Raw genomic sequence first — 18,549 nt, 5'->3', positions numbered from 1 at the left:
AAAAAAAAACCCTCAATAAAGTAGGGTTAGAGGGAACATACCTCAACATAATAAAGGTCATATATCAAAAACCCACAGTAAACATCCTACTCAACGGGGAAAAACTAAGAGCTTTTACCCCATGGTCTGGATCACAACAGGGATATCAACTCTCATAGCACTTTATTCAACGTAGTACTGGAAGTCCTAGCCACAGCAATCAGACCACAAAAAAGAATTTATAAAAGGCATCCAAATTGGAAAGGAAGAAGTGAAACTTTCACTATTGTAAATAACATGATACTATATATAAAAAAACCTAAGGACTCCACAAAAAAACTACTAGAACTGATAAATGAATTCAGTAAAGTCACAGGATATTACATCAATATATAGAAATCTGTTGCATTTCTATACACTAATAATGAAGTAGAAATTAAGAAAGAAAAATTAAGAAAACAATCCCATTTATAACTGCACCAATTAAAGAATACCTAGAAATAAAGTTAACCAAGGAGGTGAAAGATCTGTACTCTGAAAACTATAAAACACTGATGAAAGAATTTGAAGATGACACAATGGAAAGATATTCCATGCTCATGGATTGGGAGGACAAATACTATTAAAATACTATTAAAATGTCCCTATTACCAAAAGCAATCTAGATTTAATGCAATCCCTATCAAATACCAACAGCATTTTTCACAGAACTAGAATAAAAATCCTAAAATTGGTATGGAACCACAACCGACCCCAAACAGCCAAAGCAATTTTGAAAAAGAAGGAAAAAAATGGAGGTATCACAATCCCAGATTTCAAAATATTCTACATACCTATATTAATCAAAACAGGATGGTACTGGCACAAAGCTAGACACATAGCAAAAGAACAGAATAGAGAGCCCAGAGACAAACCCACACTTATATGCGCAATTAATTTTTGACAAAGGAGGTAAGGCTATGCAATGGTAAAAAGACTGTTCAACAAATGGTATTGGGAAACGTGGACAGCTACATGCAAAAGAATGAAGCTGGACCATGTTCTTACACCATACACGAAAATAAACTCAAAGTGGATTAAAGACATAAATATGAGACCTGAAACCATAAAAATCCTAGAACACAGGCAGTAATTTCATAATTTCTCTGTAACTGGCTATAGCAACATTTTTCTAGGTATGTCTCCTAAGGCAAAAGAAAGAAAAGCAAACAGAAACTATTGGGACTACGTCAAAATAAAAAGCTTCTGCACCGCAAAAGAAACAATCAACAGAACAAAAAGACAACCTACCGAATGGGAGAAAATATTTGCAAATGATATATCTGATAAGAGGTTAATATACAAAATATATAAAAAACTTAACAACCAACACCAAAAACACAATCCAATTTAAAACAGACATTTCTCCAATATGAACAGACGTTCCTCCAAAGAAGACGTACAGATGGCCAACAGACACATGTAAAGATGCTCAACATCACTCATCATCAGGAAAATGCAAATCAAAACCACAATGAGATCTACCTTTCAGAATGGCTAAAATCAAAAACATAAGAAACAAGCATTGGCGAGGCGTACAGAAAAAGGAACCCTCATGCAATGCTGGTGGGAATGCAAGCTGGTACAGCCACTGTGGAAAACAGTACGACAGTTCCTCAAAAAATGTAAAGAAGATTTACTATATGATCCAGTAATTCTACTAATGCATATTTACCCAAAGAATACAAAAACACTAATTCAAAAAGATATATGCATTACTTTGTTTACTGCAGCATTATTTACAATAGCCAAAATATAGAAGCAACCCAAGTGTACACTGATTAATGAATAAAGAAGATATATGTGTACACAATGGAATATTAACTCAACCATTAAAAAGAATGAAATCTTGCCATTTGCAACAACATGGATGGAGCCAGAGTGTATTATGCTAACTGAATCAAAGTCAGTCAGAGAAGACAAATATCAAATGATTTCACTTATATGTTGGAATTGAGGAAACAAAACAAACGAACAAAGAAAAAAAAAGAGACAAACAAAAAACCAGACTCTTAAATACAGAGAACTCATGGTTAGAGGAGAGGTGGGTGGGGAGATGGGTAAAATAGGTGAAGGGGATTAAGAGTACACTTATTGCTATGAGCACTATTTGAATAATGTATAGAAATGCTGAATCATTATACTGTATACTGAAACTAATATAACACTGTGTGTTAATTACACTAGAATTTTCTTTTTTAAGTGGAAGAGGGAAGAAGAAAAGACAGAGGGAAAAGCAACTACAGAAGGTAAGAGTGACAAGATTCAACCAGAGACACTGGCTTTAAGATGGAGCAAGGGGGCCATGAACCATAGAACATAGGTGATCTCTATAAGCTTAAAAAGGGAAAAAAAACTTTTTCCTGTAGAATCTCTAGAAATGAACACAACCTGGCCATCACTTTGATTTTAGCCGAGGGAGACCTGGGTCAAACTTCTGACCGACAGAACTGTAAGATAATAAACTGTATTATTTTAGGCTACAAAGTGTATGGCAATTTTTAAAATAGCAATAGAATATTAATACTACAGGGAAACTGCAAGTACCCATAAAAAGCTGTGAAGATGTTTCCCTCATTTATTTTAAAATAAAAGTGACTGATGAAATTTGCTACCTCTGAATGGTGTTTTTAATGATAATAAACTGCTCCTCAAAGGAAGCAAAACACTCACAATAACACCCACAATACAGGAAAGCAAAGCATGGACTGACTAATTCTAGGTGCAAATGTTAGTGGAAATTTACCTATGTTAGTATTTTTATCATTCTGGTTATGGGGTTTTGTTATTGTTCTGGTTGAAAACTTGCACAGGCTTGTCTTCTTTTTCTTTTTTAACAGCTTTATTAAGATCAATTCAAATACTATATAATTCAGCCATCTATATAATTCATTAGTTTTTAGCATATTCACAGAACTGTGCAACCATCACCACAATCTAATTTTAGAACATTTTTATCACCAGTAAAAGAAACCCTGTACCTATTAGCAGTCACTCCCCCTTTCCCTCTCCAACTAGCCCTGGCAAACACTACTCTACTTTCCATCTCTATGTATTTGCCTACTCTGGACATTTTATATAAATGGAATCATATAATATGCAGTCTTCTGTATGTGGTTTCTTTGATTTAGCATGTTTTCAAGGTTCACCCAGGTAGCCTATCTGTACTCCATTCCTTTTTCTTGAATAACATTCCAAAGTATGGATATATCACTTTTTCTTTACCCATTCATCACATGATGGATATCTGGGTTGTTTCCACTTTTTGACTATTACGAATGATGTTGTTATGATCATTTGTGTACATATTACTGCATGGACCAGTGTTTTTATTTCACTTGGAAAAAGAGTGGAATTCCTAGGTCAGATAGTAACTCTATATTTAAATCTTTTGAAGAACTGCCAACAGTTTGGCAAAGCACCTGCACCGGCAATGCCACCAGCAACGCATCAGGGTTCAAATGCCTCCACATCCTCACCAACACTCATTATTTGCCTTTTTGCTTGTAGGCGTCTTAGTGAATGTCAAGTGGCATCTCACTGTGGTCTGCATTCGGATTACCCTAATTGTTAATGACATGAGCATCTTTTCATGTGCCTTTTGGCCACTGCTATGTTTTTCAGAGAAATGTGTATTCAGATTCTTAAAAGTTGAATAGGTTAAAAAAAAAGTTGAATAGGTTTTGAGAGGCTTGTTCCCATAACCTCTGTTTTTAATGCATGATTTCAGAGAATAGGCTTTTCTAGAATGCATATATGGAGACATAACAGAAAAGGCTGATTATGATTATATTTTAGGCTTTCAGATTATGGGGAAAAGATAGGTTATTTTTTTACGACGGGGGTGGGGAGAGAGAATGTGCATGTGCGCCGGGTGGGGGTGGGGGGAGAGAGAGAGACAAAGAGAGAGAGAGAGGGAGAGAGAGCATCCCAAGCAAGCTCTGAGCTGTCAGTGAGGAGCCCAATGTAGGGCTTGATCCCACAAACCTCAAGATCACGACCTAAGCCAAATCAAGAGTTAGATGCCTAGCCAACTGAGCCACCCAGTTGCCCCAGGAAAAAAGATTTTACAAATCATTTTAGAAATTATCCATGCTCTTTACCAGTGAAGATAATCCAGAACTAACTTAATGCTATCAGTTATAAAACATTGGTTTTATGGTCTCTGCAAGATATGCTTTAAAAACTCTACTTCCAGGGGCGCCTGGGTGGCTCAGCTGGTTAAGCATCAGACTTCTGGTTTCAGCTCAGGTCATGATTTCACAGCTGGTAAGACTGAGTCCCGCGTTGGGCTCTGCACTTACAGTAAGAAGCCTGCTTGAGATTCTCTCTTTCTCCCTCTCTCTCTGCCCCTCCCCCTCTCACATTCTTCTCTCTCTCTCTCAAAATAAATGAACATTAAGAAAAAACCCACCTCCAAACTCAAACTAAGAAAGAGCAAAAAAAAAAAAAATTTGATACAAGTTCTTGATTCTTAAGCTGAAATACTGCTGATGTGATTATGTTGAGAAAAGAGTTTTCAAGATTGTACAAGGAGTACTGCTTTGACCTGACGTGCGGTGCTACATAAAAGCTATGATGATTAAAACGGAATTGTTACTTCAGATCCACAAACTGGTAAGGGGCTGTATACAGTCCAATTCCTTGTATTTCAAATTAGGAAACAAACTCAGAAAAGCTGAGTAATTTGAGAGCCACTTATTTCAGTACATGAGTAACCAAAATGAATGAAGATGTCACATGGCTTAAATGAGCAAGAGAAGTTCCTGTAGAAGATCCAAGGCAAATTCTTCAAAAAGCGAAAATAATGAAATGCTACTCACCGATAGGGAAGTCTCTCATAATAGGTCTTTTCCAAAGCAGCAAAATGATACCTCGGTTTCAAGTCTGTGGCAAGACTGGAGACCAAAGCAGAGCCACATTTTTTGGTATCCACTTCTCCCTAGGAGAAAGAAACCTGGTCATCATAACAGACCTAGGAGTTATTAAGAAATGCAAAGAAGAAGACAATTTAAATGTCTGTGGGGGCGCCTGGGTGGCTCAGTCGGTTGAGCGTCCCACTTCAGCTCAGGTCATGATCTCACAGTTCGTGGGTTCAAGCCTCGCATCAGGCTCTGTGCTGACAGCTAGCTCAGAGCCTGTAGACTGCTTCAGATTCTGTGTCTCCCTCCCTCTCTGACCCTCCCCTACTCACACTGTCTCTCTCTCAGAAATAAATAAAAACATTAAAAAAAATTAAATGTCTGAAATTTTTTAGTTGATACAAGTGTAGGCAGTAGGATTTGGAGAGTGAATCCCATACTTGTAGCAATCAAAGAAATCTCAAACACAGAAGAGGAAGCGGGGTATTGTTAAGTGCAGAGAAGACAACCGCAGAAAGCAGGGGTTAAAAGGTAAGGTATGCCCTCCGTACTAATACCCAAAATAGGGTTTGTTCCAATCTTTTTTGGAAAGTAAGTTCTCTCTCTGGAGCCCACAGACTATGCTTCTATGTATTGCTGTACATCCATAGTTCTGACAATGCAAACAGTCAGAGTCAATGCAAAAAAATAAAAATTAAAAGCTAGCTTTCAGGGTCCTTAGGATCCACAAAACATTTGGAATGGAATAGTCAATGACTTCATGACATAAGCATACAATCCTTTATTTTGCTTCCATCAAGAAAAGTGTGGTTTGCGGAAGGCCACAGCCACGCCCTGGTCAAAGTTTGTAACATAAAGTTCATCAAAAATATCAACCTTATTCCCCCGACATCTCTAGCTTCTGTTAACAACAAATTATGTGATCTCTCATCCATATTATTTGTGAACTTAAGAGAAGGTATTAGCTGCAAATAAAGAAATTACCAAAATTAGTTTTCCACTAAGTAAAGCAAGAAACTCCTCCTTTCACTTATGCTCGCTTCCTTTGGGTTTGTGCTGAAGTGCAGGGAATCAGCCCCAAGGTTAGTCGTAGTATCTTAGAGACTGATAAACTGTATTATTTTCTCCCCTAAAAAGCTCTTATGTAGTCTTTTGTAAACTTTAATCAAATCTTTTCGTTAGCATCCCCAAAATGAAGGGGCCTCATTTTTCTCATCCTTCCTCAGAGTATTATGTGTGTCTTCCTCCCTTCCACCAGCAACTTAGTCCCCCTCCTCTGTACCTTCCCTAGTCTGCCGTACCTCCTCACTGTGACCAGCACTGCCCCCTGAATTCTAGGTGAAGAAGAGCCATGGATTTATGGAAGGGGAAGACAGCACTGTCCCTTTTCCTTTCAACACCCCCCACCCCCGACAATGCCTAGTATCTTGTTGGCTGTTTTGGTCCAGACACACTGTGATGAAATTGGCAGAGAGTGGTCTATAAGACCTTTTTCTAGATCATTACCGATAACTCTGCATTTACTAATTGATATTTGTCTCTAAATGCATTCTTAGGTTTCCCTTCACTGAAACTCAGCTGATGCTTTCTGCCCTCACATACAAACTTTCAGTATCTTCCTTAGGCTTATGTGATACTGGTCACTCACCAATCTGATATACATCGTCTTCTAGAGTGTTTATTAAAATATTAAGATCACATGCAATAGTGAGCTCCAGTGCATCCCAACATTAAAGCTTTCACATTAGAGAAATAACAAGTTTTCAACATCTCTTTTCTCATCTTTAGATCACTGTCTTACATCTCATAATGATTTTATTAAAGAAATATTTTGAAGTGTGTTTGAGTGGCTAAGTCAGTTGAGTGTCCAACTCTTGATTTTTGCTTAAGTCATGATCGCACAGACATGGTTTTGAGCCCTGCATTAGGTTCGCTGTGGAGTATGGAGCCTACTTGAGACTCTCTCTCTCTCTGCGCCTACCTCCACCTCTCTCTCTCAAAAACAAATAAAACTTAAACTAGGAAAAAACATTGAAAATATTTTAAAAGCCAAAATACTACAATCTGCAATGGAAAAGGGGGGAGGGTAATACAACTGAAGAGCTGCCATAAACTGTAAATCTTTTAACTAACAATTAGTGAACTCTCAAAACACATTAAGAGGAAGCTTAAAAGAAGGTACTTGATGCAGAGATTATAATTTAAAGACTCACTCACTTATAATTAAGATTTTAACAATCTCATCTGTGAATCATGCTTTCATAAGATCAACCAGTTTTAAAGCTTTTGCTTTGGTCAATTGATGTACTTTTAAGTATCCTGAAACAATTTACAAAAAATTTCTACTGAAAGGTCCTAAGAGCCGAAACATTCAATATAAAGAGGAAGAAGAGCCCAAAATAAGCCAGTGCAATTTGCTTACAGAAATTCCAACTGAACAAGCACTACTCACAGAAGAATTCCCAAAGTTCCCCACATACTTGGGCCATGGGGATGTGAGCAAGATATCAACACCCTTAAACTGGGATGTTGAACACAGCATTGTCCTCAGGGAAGACACATCCTTGGGACTAAAACTGTAACCTGGGACTGGCTCATCTACGGACTCTGTCCCACTGAGGTACACAATCTGCAGCCCCGAGCTTCCAGTGAAGATACCTTTACGACCTGGGTTCAAAGAAAAATGGACAAGTTTTAGTCAAAACTGCAGAAATGTTATTACGGTGATGAATCTCTCTCCCCATGCCATGACTTGTCTACCTCCCTGCCATTCTCCATGTCTGAATGAGCGCAGATTCTTCTAGAGTCCCTCTTCTGGCTGCAGGGTCTCAGTGGTAGAAGGCTACAACTGTGTTCCTGTTCAGGGAGAGCAGCCCTTATATGGAGGCCACTACTCATGGGCCAGCCTGTTTACCCAGATGCCTTACAAATGAAAAAAGTTGGGAAGCAGTGATTATGAAAAAGCCTTCCTGTCTTCTGGAAGAGACTCTATATGTGTTAAAAGAAACCCAGGGGCACCTGGGTGCCTCAGTCAGTTAAGCATCCAACTCCTGATTTCAGCTCAGGTTATGATCTCACGGTTCATGGGAACGAGACCTGCATCAGGCTCTTCACTCACAGTGCAGGGGGGGATTCTCTCTCTCCCTCTCTCTGCCCCTCCCCCTCACTCTCTCTCTCAAAATAAACAAACATTAAAAAACAAAGAGAGAGGGGCACCCGGGTGGCTCAGTCAGTCAAGAGCTGACTCTTGAATTCAGCTCAGATCATGATCTCACAGTTTGTGAGTTCGAACCCTGCATGGAGCTTTGCACCAACAGTGTGGAGCCTACTTGGGATTCTCCCTCTCTGCCCCTCTCCCACTCATACTGTCTCTCTCTCTCTCTCTCTCTCTCAAAACAAATAAATAAACTTTAAAAGAAAAATAAATAAAAGAAAGAAACCCAGACATCTGGACCCAGAGAGAAGTAACAAGAAAAATGAACTGCAGTTCTGAGGAAAGTACAGTCTAGAATACACATACTCTTCATGCAGGCAGCAGCTTCCAATGGAAGGAAAACATCTGGAAAGAACAAGTGAGAAATACTAGAGACTCTACCCTCTTTGAAATGTATTCCTGAGATCTTGACCTGAGCTGAAGCCTGACGCTCAACTGACTGAGCCACCCAGGCGCCCCTGTATGTATTCCTGGCTTGGGCCCTTGATCCTGTTTCTTACTGCTGCCTTCAAGACCTTGCTCTGTACATTTTCACCTTCCTTTCACCTACTGAGTCTCCTCTTCTCAGCTGGGTCTTTCCACTCAAAAAAGAATAAAGTATTAAATACACTAATAGATATACTAATTATTAATGGAACATGCCAATTAACACACATACTAACTGATAAAGGAACGTGCATACTAATAAAAAACTAATAAGAGAACTCACACACTAACTGAAAACTCCTTTCTCTTCTGTTTCCAATTTCTCAAAAGAGTAGTCCGTGCTCTGTAAGTGCTTACCTTTTAGTACCTGAACCCACTGTACTGATTTCCATCTCTCACCCTTCTCTTAAGATCATGAATCACCCTGTAACTGTCAATGGTCTCTCCTCCCAAATCAGTCTCTCTTCACTTAGAATCTACGAACTTGACACTATCTTTACCTCCCCTAACTGCTCTAATCACTTTCAACAATCTTGCCTGCTGTCTAGATGAAGATATATGCCCCCACCACAGAGCAGTGCTTTCCTTCTCATTGTATTTCCTCTGAAATAATTTGATCCTTCTCAGCTTTGTTTTCCATCTTTAAGGGACCAACTCCCCAAAGCCTACTCTTCCACACTGACCTCAACTATATACTCTAAAAAAGCACTTCCAATTACGTGTTGGATGTTCTGCCAACACTTCAAGATCACTGTCACATGTTCACTATCAAGTTCATTGTCTGCTCCTCCTGTTGGATCTCAAGAAATCTCTTTCACAGAAACAACCCAAGTACCTTCATGCTCTTTCCACTCCTAGCACTAAATTCATGTGGTAAATGGCTGCCATAAATACCTACAGCAGAGGTCTTAATCCAAATCTAATAACTACTGTGAGAGTTGCCACAAGTTCAGGCCTATGTTAAGACCTAGAATAAAAGGATTTCAAAATGTGTATCTCGCAACAGTGGTTAAAAACAACAAGCAAAAATCCGTCCCTCAAGTTTTTGCCTAAAGGAGCCCCATATGATTGAAGCAAGATGAGATAAGACTGCTTACATGAGGGCCACAGCCAGACGTAGAGAATAAAGGCCAAAATCAACTATGGTGGGGAAGGATGGGGAGGACACTTACAGCAAAGGAAATGTAGAAGCTTTCCAGAGAAGTAAGAGACCGAGAAAGAGGAACTGTGAAGAACAGTGGAGTCATTTTAGGAAAAAAATAAGTTGAATGATCCAAGAAGCCATAAACTGACAGGAGGTGAGGGGAAAGAAAAAACAAAATCTAACAGTGCTTTTTTAAATGGCCAGACATTAAAAAGAATCACTAAAAGTGATTCAGGAGGATAAAAGGGGAACAACTTTAACTCAAAATTAAAAAGTGGACCTGGAACCAGAGAAGGGACAAAAGAAGTGAAAAATGTGAGGATCAGCACTGAAAACTTAAAACCAGCACCAAAAGCTTAGTGAGACAGAGCTATAGCTCGTGAGGAACCTAACAAACGAGTTGTATATATCTAGCAATGTTACATGGTGAGACAACATACATGGAACTTTTTCCAACATAATTTATACCTTAAGTAGTCCCTATACTATAGTCAAGTAATTTATTCCTCTAGTCAGCCACACAGGTATATACTGGGTTGTGGGAGTACAAGGAGATTGGGGAGGCGGTGAGAGAGACTATAAAGAAAAAAATGCCAGAGTCTTAAGGGTATAGATACAGATTTGGGGAAAGAACCCCATTTTCTCAGCAGTAATGGCAGAAGAATTCAGCCACAAATTTCCCAAGAGACTAATTCCTGGAGATACTTTATTATGCTCATTACAAACAAAAAAAAATATCAACTTACCCAGATAAGTAATGTTTTCAGCTAATTCACACCCATCAGCATCTTGGAAATATTTTACTGTTTCCTGGTTATTAGCACCGAGCACATATGTCTGAATAGGAGCTAGTGAAAGAAACAGACATGACACCATAGAGTTACCAGATCTGATGGAATTTGAGAATTATTACCCCACAGGAAAAATAATCACAGCAAAAGTAAGGAGTCTGCAATCCTATCTATGGAACATGCCTACCACTTAGGATATCCTATCCAACCTGTGGCCTATTAAATACTGTCACTAAATTGGTGAAGTGACATCTTTAAGAGAATGGGAAAACACAGACCCTAAAGAGCTTCATTAAAAAATGAAAATTTAAAAAAAAAAGAGAGAGACAAACTGGAAAAAGGAAAGGACACATACGGTTGCATTTCTTCAAATCTTGCCTACTTAGAAGAGAATTCTTTTTTTTTGAATTCTTTTTCTAAACCAAATCCAACCAAACTCAAAATGTGAACATTTTTTAAAATTTTATTTACTTTTATTTTAGAGAGAGAGAAAGCGTACACGCATAACCAGGGGAGAGGGGCAGAGGGAGAAAGAATAGAATCTTTTCCTTTAAAAATATTCATTTTGAGAGACTGTGCTGCATGCATGCATAAGCAGGGGAGAGAGGGAGACAGGGGGAGGGGGGGAGGGGGAGAGAGAGAGAGAGAGAGAGAGAGAGAGAGAGAGAATATGAATCCAAAGTAGGCTCTGTGCTATAAGCCTGGAGCCTGACTCAGGGGCTCAATCTCATGAACTGTGAGATCATGACCTGAGCCGAAATCAAAAGCAGGTCACTTAACCAACTGAGCCACCCAGGCACCAGAGAGAGAATCTTAAGCAGGCCTCACGCTCAGTCATGCTCAGAGCCCTGAGTCTGACACAGGACTCAATTCCACAACCCTGGGATCATGACCTGAGCCAAAATTAAGGGTTGGAGGCTCAACTGACTGAGCCACCCAAGTGCCCCCAAAAATGTGAACATTTAGATACATAGGCATCCTTTCCAGCTCAACGTGGAGCTCAGAAGGAAATTCTTAAATAACTACTACATGTGAAAAACAACCCAGCAACAACTGTGTAGCCTTGAAGCTTTGTTACAAATCATTTGTTAAATAAAAATAATTTCTATACCTTTCTTGATGCCAGTTTTATACTCCTCCCATTCAGCATCTGGAGTGGAGCCAAAGAAATTTCCTACACACAACAGCAGCTAAAATGAGTTTTTTAAACAGATATATGAGTTTTTTATCAAACATTACATAATTGATAGTAACATTATTCAGCTAATTATCCTACTTAACGGCCTCACACTAGGTTTTTCCCTTAATCAGTCTGTGGAATCTCAACATACAATTCTTTAGCAGAAATCGCAAAGTTAATCTGAATCTATAAATTATTAAATTTTGGCTCACTGGCCACCAAATTCAAGTTAGGGACGGGGAAGAGGGGGTCAGGGAAAGATGGAGAAATCTACTTCCAAGAATCTCTCTCCAAATACAGAGCTTTTAAGTATTAGATACCCTGAGAAGATACAGGGCACAAAAAACACATTTCCTGCCTGTTGTCTTTACTCAATCTTTAACCCCATGAACAGATTATCACCATCCCCAGAATACCCTTCTGTACGCTAGGGGTCTACAGTCTAGTTGGCAACCCCACATAACGTTTACATAAGGCTCTTCAGTCTGTGAAGCATCTGCACATGCCATCTGACTTAATCCATACCATACACTCATGAAATATATCTGTGATTCCCAAACCCAGTGGTTAGAATCACCTAGGGAGGTTTTCCTCGTCTGTTTTCAGTTTTGTTGGCAGTAAGAAAGTAGCAAGTATAAAAGTGTAGAAAGTATAAAAAATTCAAAAAGTATAAAAAGGTAAAAAAGGTCTCTCTTTCCCTATCATTCTGCAGCTACTCAGCTCCTGTGCTCACGAAAGGAACTCAATCTAAGCAAAAAGGGAGAATATGTGTTCCGTTGAGAAATGAAAAAAGAAGCCCAAACTTTATTTTAGTATGTTTGACTATAACAGTAAAATTAGATTCAGTAAAAAGAAATGTCTTACGTCAAAGTTTCCACTTTTCTTCTGAATTGCTCGAACTCTATTGAATAAAGCATCAAACTTTCCTTCAACATCTCCACAAGCCAAGCTGCAAACAAGAGATAAATGTTAAGGCAACTGAGGAAACTTGAATGGGCGAGCTGGGTTTTGTAACATATTAGTCTTTCCAGATCAGGCAGATATGTGACCCAGTCTCTGAGGATACAGGAGAGCTTCAGTGCATGTTAACTATTACTGACCACTGGGCAGCTCCACCTAAAAGTCACCAAAATCTTCAACCTATCTCATCTAGGAGTTAACTTCACCTCCTCCAAAACTGAACCAGCTTCTTCTCACTTCCCAAACTTTGTGGATGGCCATATCACCAAATGCGTCACCAAGAGTCAAAAATCCCTCATCAAGTCTCATCAATTCCCTTTTCCAAACATCTTTCACATTCATTCCATCCTTTTCCTTTCCACTGTTATTATCCATCATCCATTCAACAACCATGTACCGGACACCTACAATATGCTAAGTGCAATATGCCCAGAACTATGCTAAGAACATGTTAGGAGTACAAAGAGGAGAAAGACTCAGTTCACACCTCAAAGCTGATAATCAGGGAAGCAGAGATACTCTGATATAAATTTGTATGAAAAGGGCTACAATAGGAGGCATGCATAAAGTGTTAAAGGGCAGAGAGGTAGAAAGTGGCAAGAGCTGAGGTTTATAAGGCAGACTGGCCCTAAACTGTGACATAACTTGTTCTATCATTTCATTTCTGAGTTTTTAATAATTCTGACTTACAGTTTGTTTATTTCTCATACCATTTTTTAATGCCCTTGAACTCATCTTGAAATATAGTTCTTACTGTTTTGTCAGTATGTCTTTCTGGTGTGTCCCTATCACTGAACATTTTTTAAAGTTTATTTATTTTTAAGAGCTAGAGAGCAAGCAGAGAAGGGGCAGAGAGCGAGGGAGAGAATTCCAAGCAGGCTCCATGCTGTCAGCACAGAGCCTGATGCAGAGCTCAAGCCCACGGAACGGTGAGATCATTACCTGAGCTAAAACCAAGAGTCAGACGCTTAACTGACTGAGCCTCCCAGGCACCCCATCACTGAACATTTTCAAGCTGGGTAGTGACATGTTTCAGAAAGTTCATTTTAGTAACAGAGTGAAAGATGGTCTGGAGGAACAAATGACTGTAAGCAAAAATACTACCAAAAAGGGGAATACTGAATGAAGATGAAAAGGACAGAAACACATGGCAAATTTAGAATTCTGAACACCTGAACACAATGTGGACTGGTGAAGCAGGGTGGGAAAGGAGCAAGGAGAAGGAACGGAGGATACTCCAAGGCAGAGCGAGAGTCCTGTGCTCTAACAGAGGCACAATCAGGAAGGGATCTAATGAATCCGGTACTGGATACAGAGGAGGTAGCATGCTTACATTTATTTCCTCTAATGCCATCTCTTCTTCCTAACCAACCTAAATAAAACCAACAGTTTAATATTCTTTCCTAAAAAACATTAAAGAACCCCACTACCGGGGCACCTGGGTGGTTCAGTTGGCTGAACGTCTGACTTCAGCTCAGGTCCTGATCTCACAGGTGAGCATGAGCTTCGCATCAGACTTGCTGCTGTCAGCGGGGAGCTGGCTTCAGATCCTCTGTCCTGGTCTCTCTGGCCCTTCCCTGTTTGCGCTCTCTTTCTCTCAAAAATAAGTAAACAAAAAAAAAAGGGGGGGGGGCGGTGACGGGCATGGAGGAGGGCACTTGTGGGGATGAGCACTGGGTGTTATATGGAAACCAACTTGACAATAAACTATTAAAAAGAGAGAGAGAGAGAGAGAACACTGCCTGCAGAGCCACAGCCTTCCACAAGTCCCCTGTCGTCCTCCTCAGGGCTTTCTCCAATTTTCCATAACAGAAACCTCCCCTATTATCACTCTGACCACTTGCTGCCTGTGCCATTCCCTAGGGTAGTTACTTCTAACAGCCCTACCCTATGCTTCCCGAGTCTAAATTTTTCCCATCCTTCAAGGCCCAACATATCTCTAAAGCCTTCTTGACTGGCTCAGAAAGTCTAGCTCTTCTAAAACTTCAGAAACTCATCTGAGCATCTCAGAGCAAGCTAGGTAATAAACTACTATGCGTTTTTATTTACCTTCTGAATACCACCTCTTCAAGAAGTCCCCCAGTCCCTACCTGTCACCAATTCCTGATGCTCCCACAGGTTCCTGTATTTCCTTTATCATGGCAGTTGTCACATGGAATTATAATTGTTTCCTGCAGAACCATCATCCAGTTTGTACATCATAGAATGCCTCAAAATTCATCATCTCTCCCAACTAGGCCCTTTTCCAGTGTTTTCTATCCCACTGAAGGGCAGAAATTTAGGACCCCACAGTGCCAACTGCTTCTCACAGCCAAACCTTCTCCAAGCCCTGTTAATCTCATCTCTTTAATAAGCCTTGAATCCCTGCACTTTTCTTCTGCTATCACTCTACCTAATCCTATCTGTCTTCCTCTTTGGCTCTAATTTGTTCTTACACTGCACCCAGAATCGCTTTCCAAAACAAACATACGATCCCGCCAAGGAGTTATTAAACATTTCAATGACTTTAGGATAAAGACAAAAATACTAGCCAACGCTCAATCCTCCCTCCTGATTCCTCACAAAAGCCAAATATCCCTGTTAAACTCCCTCCCAGAACCGTGAAGCTTTTCTTCCTGACATTTATTGACTATAATTAATCTGGATTCTCTAACATCAGCTCAAAACTCTGAACTCCATTAAGGCAGGAACTCCATCTGTGCAACGTCCAGCACAATGCCCGGCATTCTGCAATTGTTCAATAAATATTTGTTGAGTGGATGGATAGTTGGATGCACACTCTTCACCCCAGAGCCTTCTCCTCGCAAAAAAAGTGCGCCAGGGCAGGAGCCCTATCTATCTAACCTGTTCATAACTGACCACCTATGGGCCCCCAGCCTAGTAGTTTTCGTTAATAAATAAACGGGCTGTGGGGAGAAGTGAAGTGGAAATGTGTCAGAGGCCAGGACGGCCTAAGACGGAAGAGGCCTGACGCTGGCAGCTTCCGCCTCTCCCACCGTGGGTGGCCAGGACAGTCACTTCTCGGAAGCGAAAAGAGACCGGCCCCAGCCAGGCAAAGACGTGATCGGAGCTCACCAGCCGCCACCACGCTCCCACCCCCGCCTTTTCTTCCTCCCTTCCAGTCACGAGAAGGACCCAGACAGCAGACAGACGCGCGCGCGCGCGCACACACACACACACACCCCCACAGGCGCGCGCGCACGCTTCTGAACTATGGTCACTCACAGGCGCAGCGGTTTCTGAGCCATTTGTCCCAACAGCCTGAGTTCGGGCGACCACCGAAAACTGGGACCCGGAACCCGTACTCCTAGAAAAACGCGGCGGCACAGCACTAAGACGCGGGCGCGCCCAGCCAATGAGGGTTCGCTAATCTACGGAGAGCGCCGAGGGACAGAAGTCTCTCCCGGCTGGCTGGGTCTCAGAGGAATCAAGGAAGGGGAGCAATGAAAGAAGGAAAATGACAAAAAGAATTACAATTATGTTTCCTTTTTTGTTTTTCGAAACAGTTGAAGTTATCGAGCTGCTAGAAAGCTCCCGACACAATGATGGGCCCTGACCTAACCTAATCTAACCATGTCGGTCCAACGGGCAAGACAGACTGTCCACACACGCTTTTTTGGTTAAATTCACCATTCTAAAGCTAAAAGAATAATGGCCATCACCTTGATGCAATAAGTGTCAACATGTTGCCACATTTTTTCCTTCATCTCTCTCTCTCTCTCTCTCTCCTTCAAGGTACACTTTTATTATCACTGAATCATTTGAAAGTAAATTGCAGACATCAAGAATACCTTAACATGCAATTCCTAAGAGTAAGGACATCCCCTATATCACCAAAATACTGTTAAGACACCTAAGAAAATTAATTAATTCAATAATATCTAATATATATCTATATTTAAAGTTGTTCATTTGTCTCCCCCCATTTTTTTTAAAAGTATCTGGGGCTTGTTTTTATTCAGGATACAATTGTCACACTTGTATTTAGTTCTCTCTAGTCTTTTAAAATCTACAATGCCCACATGCATTTTTGGTTGTTTTTCCTGAAATTGACTTTTTGAGGGAGTTCAGTTCAATGTGTAGGAGACAACAGTATTTAAGAAAATGGATGCAAAAGAGTTCCCAACAACCCAGCGGCATGGAAAGTTCAGCCAAGAAATTAAAAATTAACTGAAACATAGATTAGTTTACAGAGTAACCACAAAGTTCTGGTTTTCCTCCCTTTGGAGGGATTTATTAAATTCCCTGACTTATTAACTATTGATGTCCTGCTTTGATAGAACACTGAGCATGTGTCTTTTCTACTTTTGGGGTAATTTAGCACAGCCCAGGAGTAGAAATCAAGATTGAATCTAGAAGAATAGTAGAAATTTGCCAAACATAGGCAGGAAATAACTTCAGGAAAAGGAAACGAAAGTAAGATATGAGATCTCATCAGTGGAATTCTATTATCTTTACAACTTTCTTGCAAACCTAAATTGAAATATAAAGTTTATGGAAAGAAAGCTCATCCATGGAGACTTAAGCTAGCTCAAGGTAGCCGAATATTGTCTAAGTGTCAGAGTAATAGGAAATGAAATTGAAAAAAAATGAAAGAAATAGGGGTCTTGATCCATGCTAGGAGGTCTGGCTTCAGAATACACATTCTAGGGGCTCCTGGGTGGCTTAGTCGGTTAAGCATCTGACTTCAGCCCAGGTCAAGATCTCACAGTCTGTGAGTTCAAGCCCCACCTCAGGCTCTGTGCTGACAACTCAGAGACTGGAGCCTGCTTCAGATTGTGTCTTACTCTCTGCCCCTCCCCCGCTTACATTCTGTCTCTCTCTCTCTCTCTCTCTCTCTCTCTCTCTCTCAAAAATAAATAAACATTAAAACTTTTTTAAAAAATTAGAATACAAATTCTTTCATGAGCATGGAACATTCCTCTGGATGGATAATATGTTAGGCCACAAAACAAGTCTCAACAAATTCAAGTACAAATTATATCAAGTATCTTTTCTAATCACAATAATATGAAACTTAGGGCACCTGGGTGGCTCAGTCGGTTAAGTGTCCAACTCTTGATTTTTAGCTCAGCCCCTCTGATCTTGAAGCTCAACCCCTCTGTGCTGACAGCACAGGGACTACTTAGGACTCTCCCTCTGTCCCTCCCCTGCTCGCGCATGAGAACTTGCTCTTTCTCAAAATAAATAAACTTTTAAAAAAAAATGATATGAAACTAGAATTCAATGAAAAATAAGGAAGAAAATTAGGAAGTTTAAAAAACACATGGAAATTAAACAGAGCACGTTTGAACTAAGAGTCCAAAGAAGAAATCTCAAGAAAAAATAAAAATAAAAAAAATCTTGACACAAATGAAATGGAAACACAACACCCCAAAACTTATGGAATGAAACAAAAGCAGTTTTAAGAGGATAGTTGATAACTACAAACATCTATGCTAAAAAGAAAGGTCTCAGATAAAACAACCTAATATTACAAATCAAAGAATAGAAAAAGAAGGATACACTAAGCCTCAGGTAAGCAGAAGGCAGAAAATAATCAAGATTAGAGCAGAAATAAATGAAACAGAGAATAGGAAAACAGTAGAAAAGATCAATAGAAACTAAGAGTTGGTTTTTGAAAAAGATAAACTAAGTTGACAAACTTTTAGCTAAACTAATGGAGAAAAAGAGGGGACTCAAATAAATAAAATTATCAGTGAAAAGGGACACATTTCCACCAAATCTACACAAATATAAAGGATCATAACAGACTACTATGAACAATTATGGATGCCAACAAATTGGACAAACAAGCAGAAGTGGATAAATTTCTAGAAACATAAAATTTACCAAGACTGAATCAAGAAGAAATGGAAAATCTGAACAGACCAATAATGAGTTAAGAGTTGGAATCAGTAATCAAACAACTCCCAATGAAGAAAATCCCAGGACTGCATTATTTCACTGGTGAA

General features: G+C 39.8%; 1 protein-coding gene across 2 annotated transcripts in view; it reads right to left on the bottom strand.

The window, feature by feature from the left end:
• Nucleotides 1-16,410, bottom strand: part of CWF19L1 (CWF19 like cell cycle control factor 1) — a 33,218-nt gene extending 16,808 nt beyond the window's left edge. The window contains exons 1-6 of one of the 2 annotated variants that reach the window (XM_039249282.1): nt 15,821-16,410; nt 12,500-12,584; nt 11,567-11,645; nt 10,411-10,512; nt 7,333-7,547; nt 4,842-4,960 (exon numbers count right to left, since the gene is read on the bottom strand). In XM_039249282.1, the coding sequence (XP_039105213.1) occupies nt 4,842-4,960; nt 7,333-7,547; nt 10,411-10,512; nt 11,567-11,645; nt 12,500-12,584; nt 15,821-15,843 (623 nt within the window). In that variant the 5' untranslated portion in view covers nt 15,844-16,410. Of the gene's footprint in view, nt 1-4,841; nt 4,961-7,332; nt 7,548-10,410; nt 10,513-11,566; nt 11,646-12,499; nt 12,585-15,820 lie in introns of those variants that run through there. The other variant, XM_039249284.1, reaches the window with a different exon arrangement.
• Nucleotides 16,411-18,549: the final 2,139 nt, after the last annotated feature.

The sequence above is a fragment of the Hyaena hyaena genome, unplaced genomic scaffold (assembly GCF_003009895.1).
Source record: "Hyaena hyaena isolate Hyena2069 unplaced genomic scaffold, ASM300989v1 scaffold_331, whole genome shotgun sequence".
Classification (NCBI taxonomy): domain Eukaryota; kingdom Metazoa; phylum Chordata; class Mammalia; order Carnivora; family Hyaenidae; genus Hyaena; species Hyaena hyaena.
This window is presented reverse-complemented; position numbering and strand designations above follow the sequence as displayed.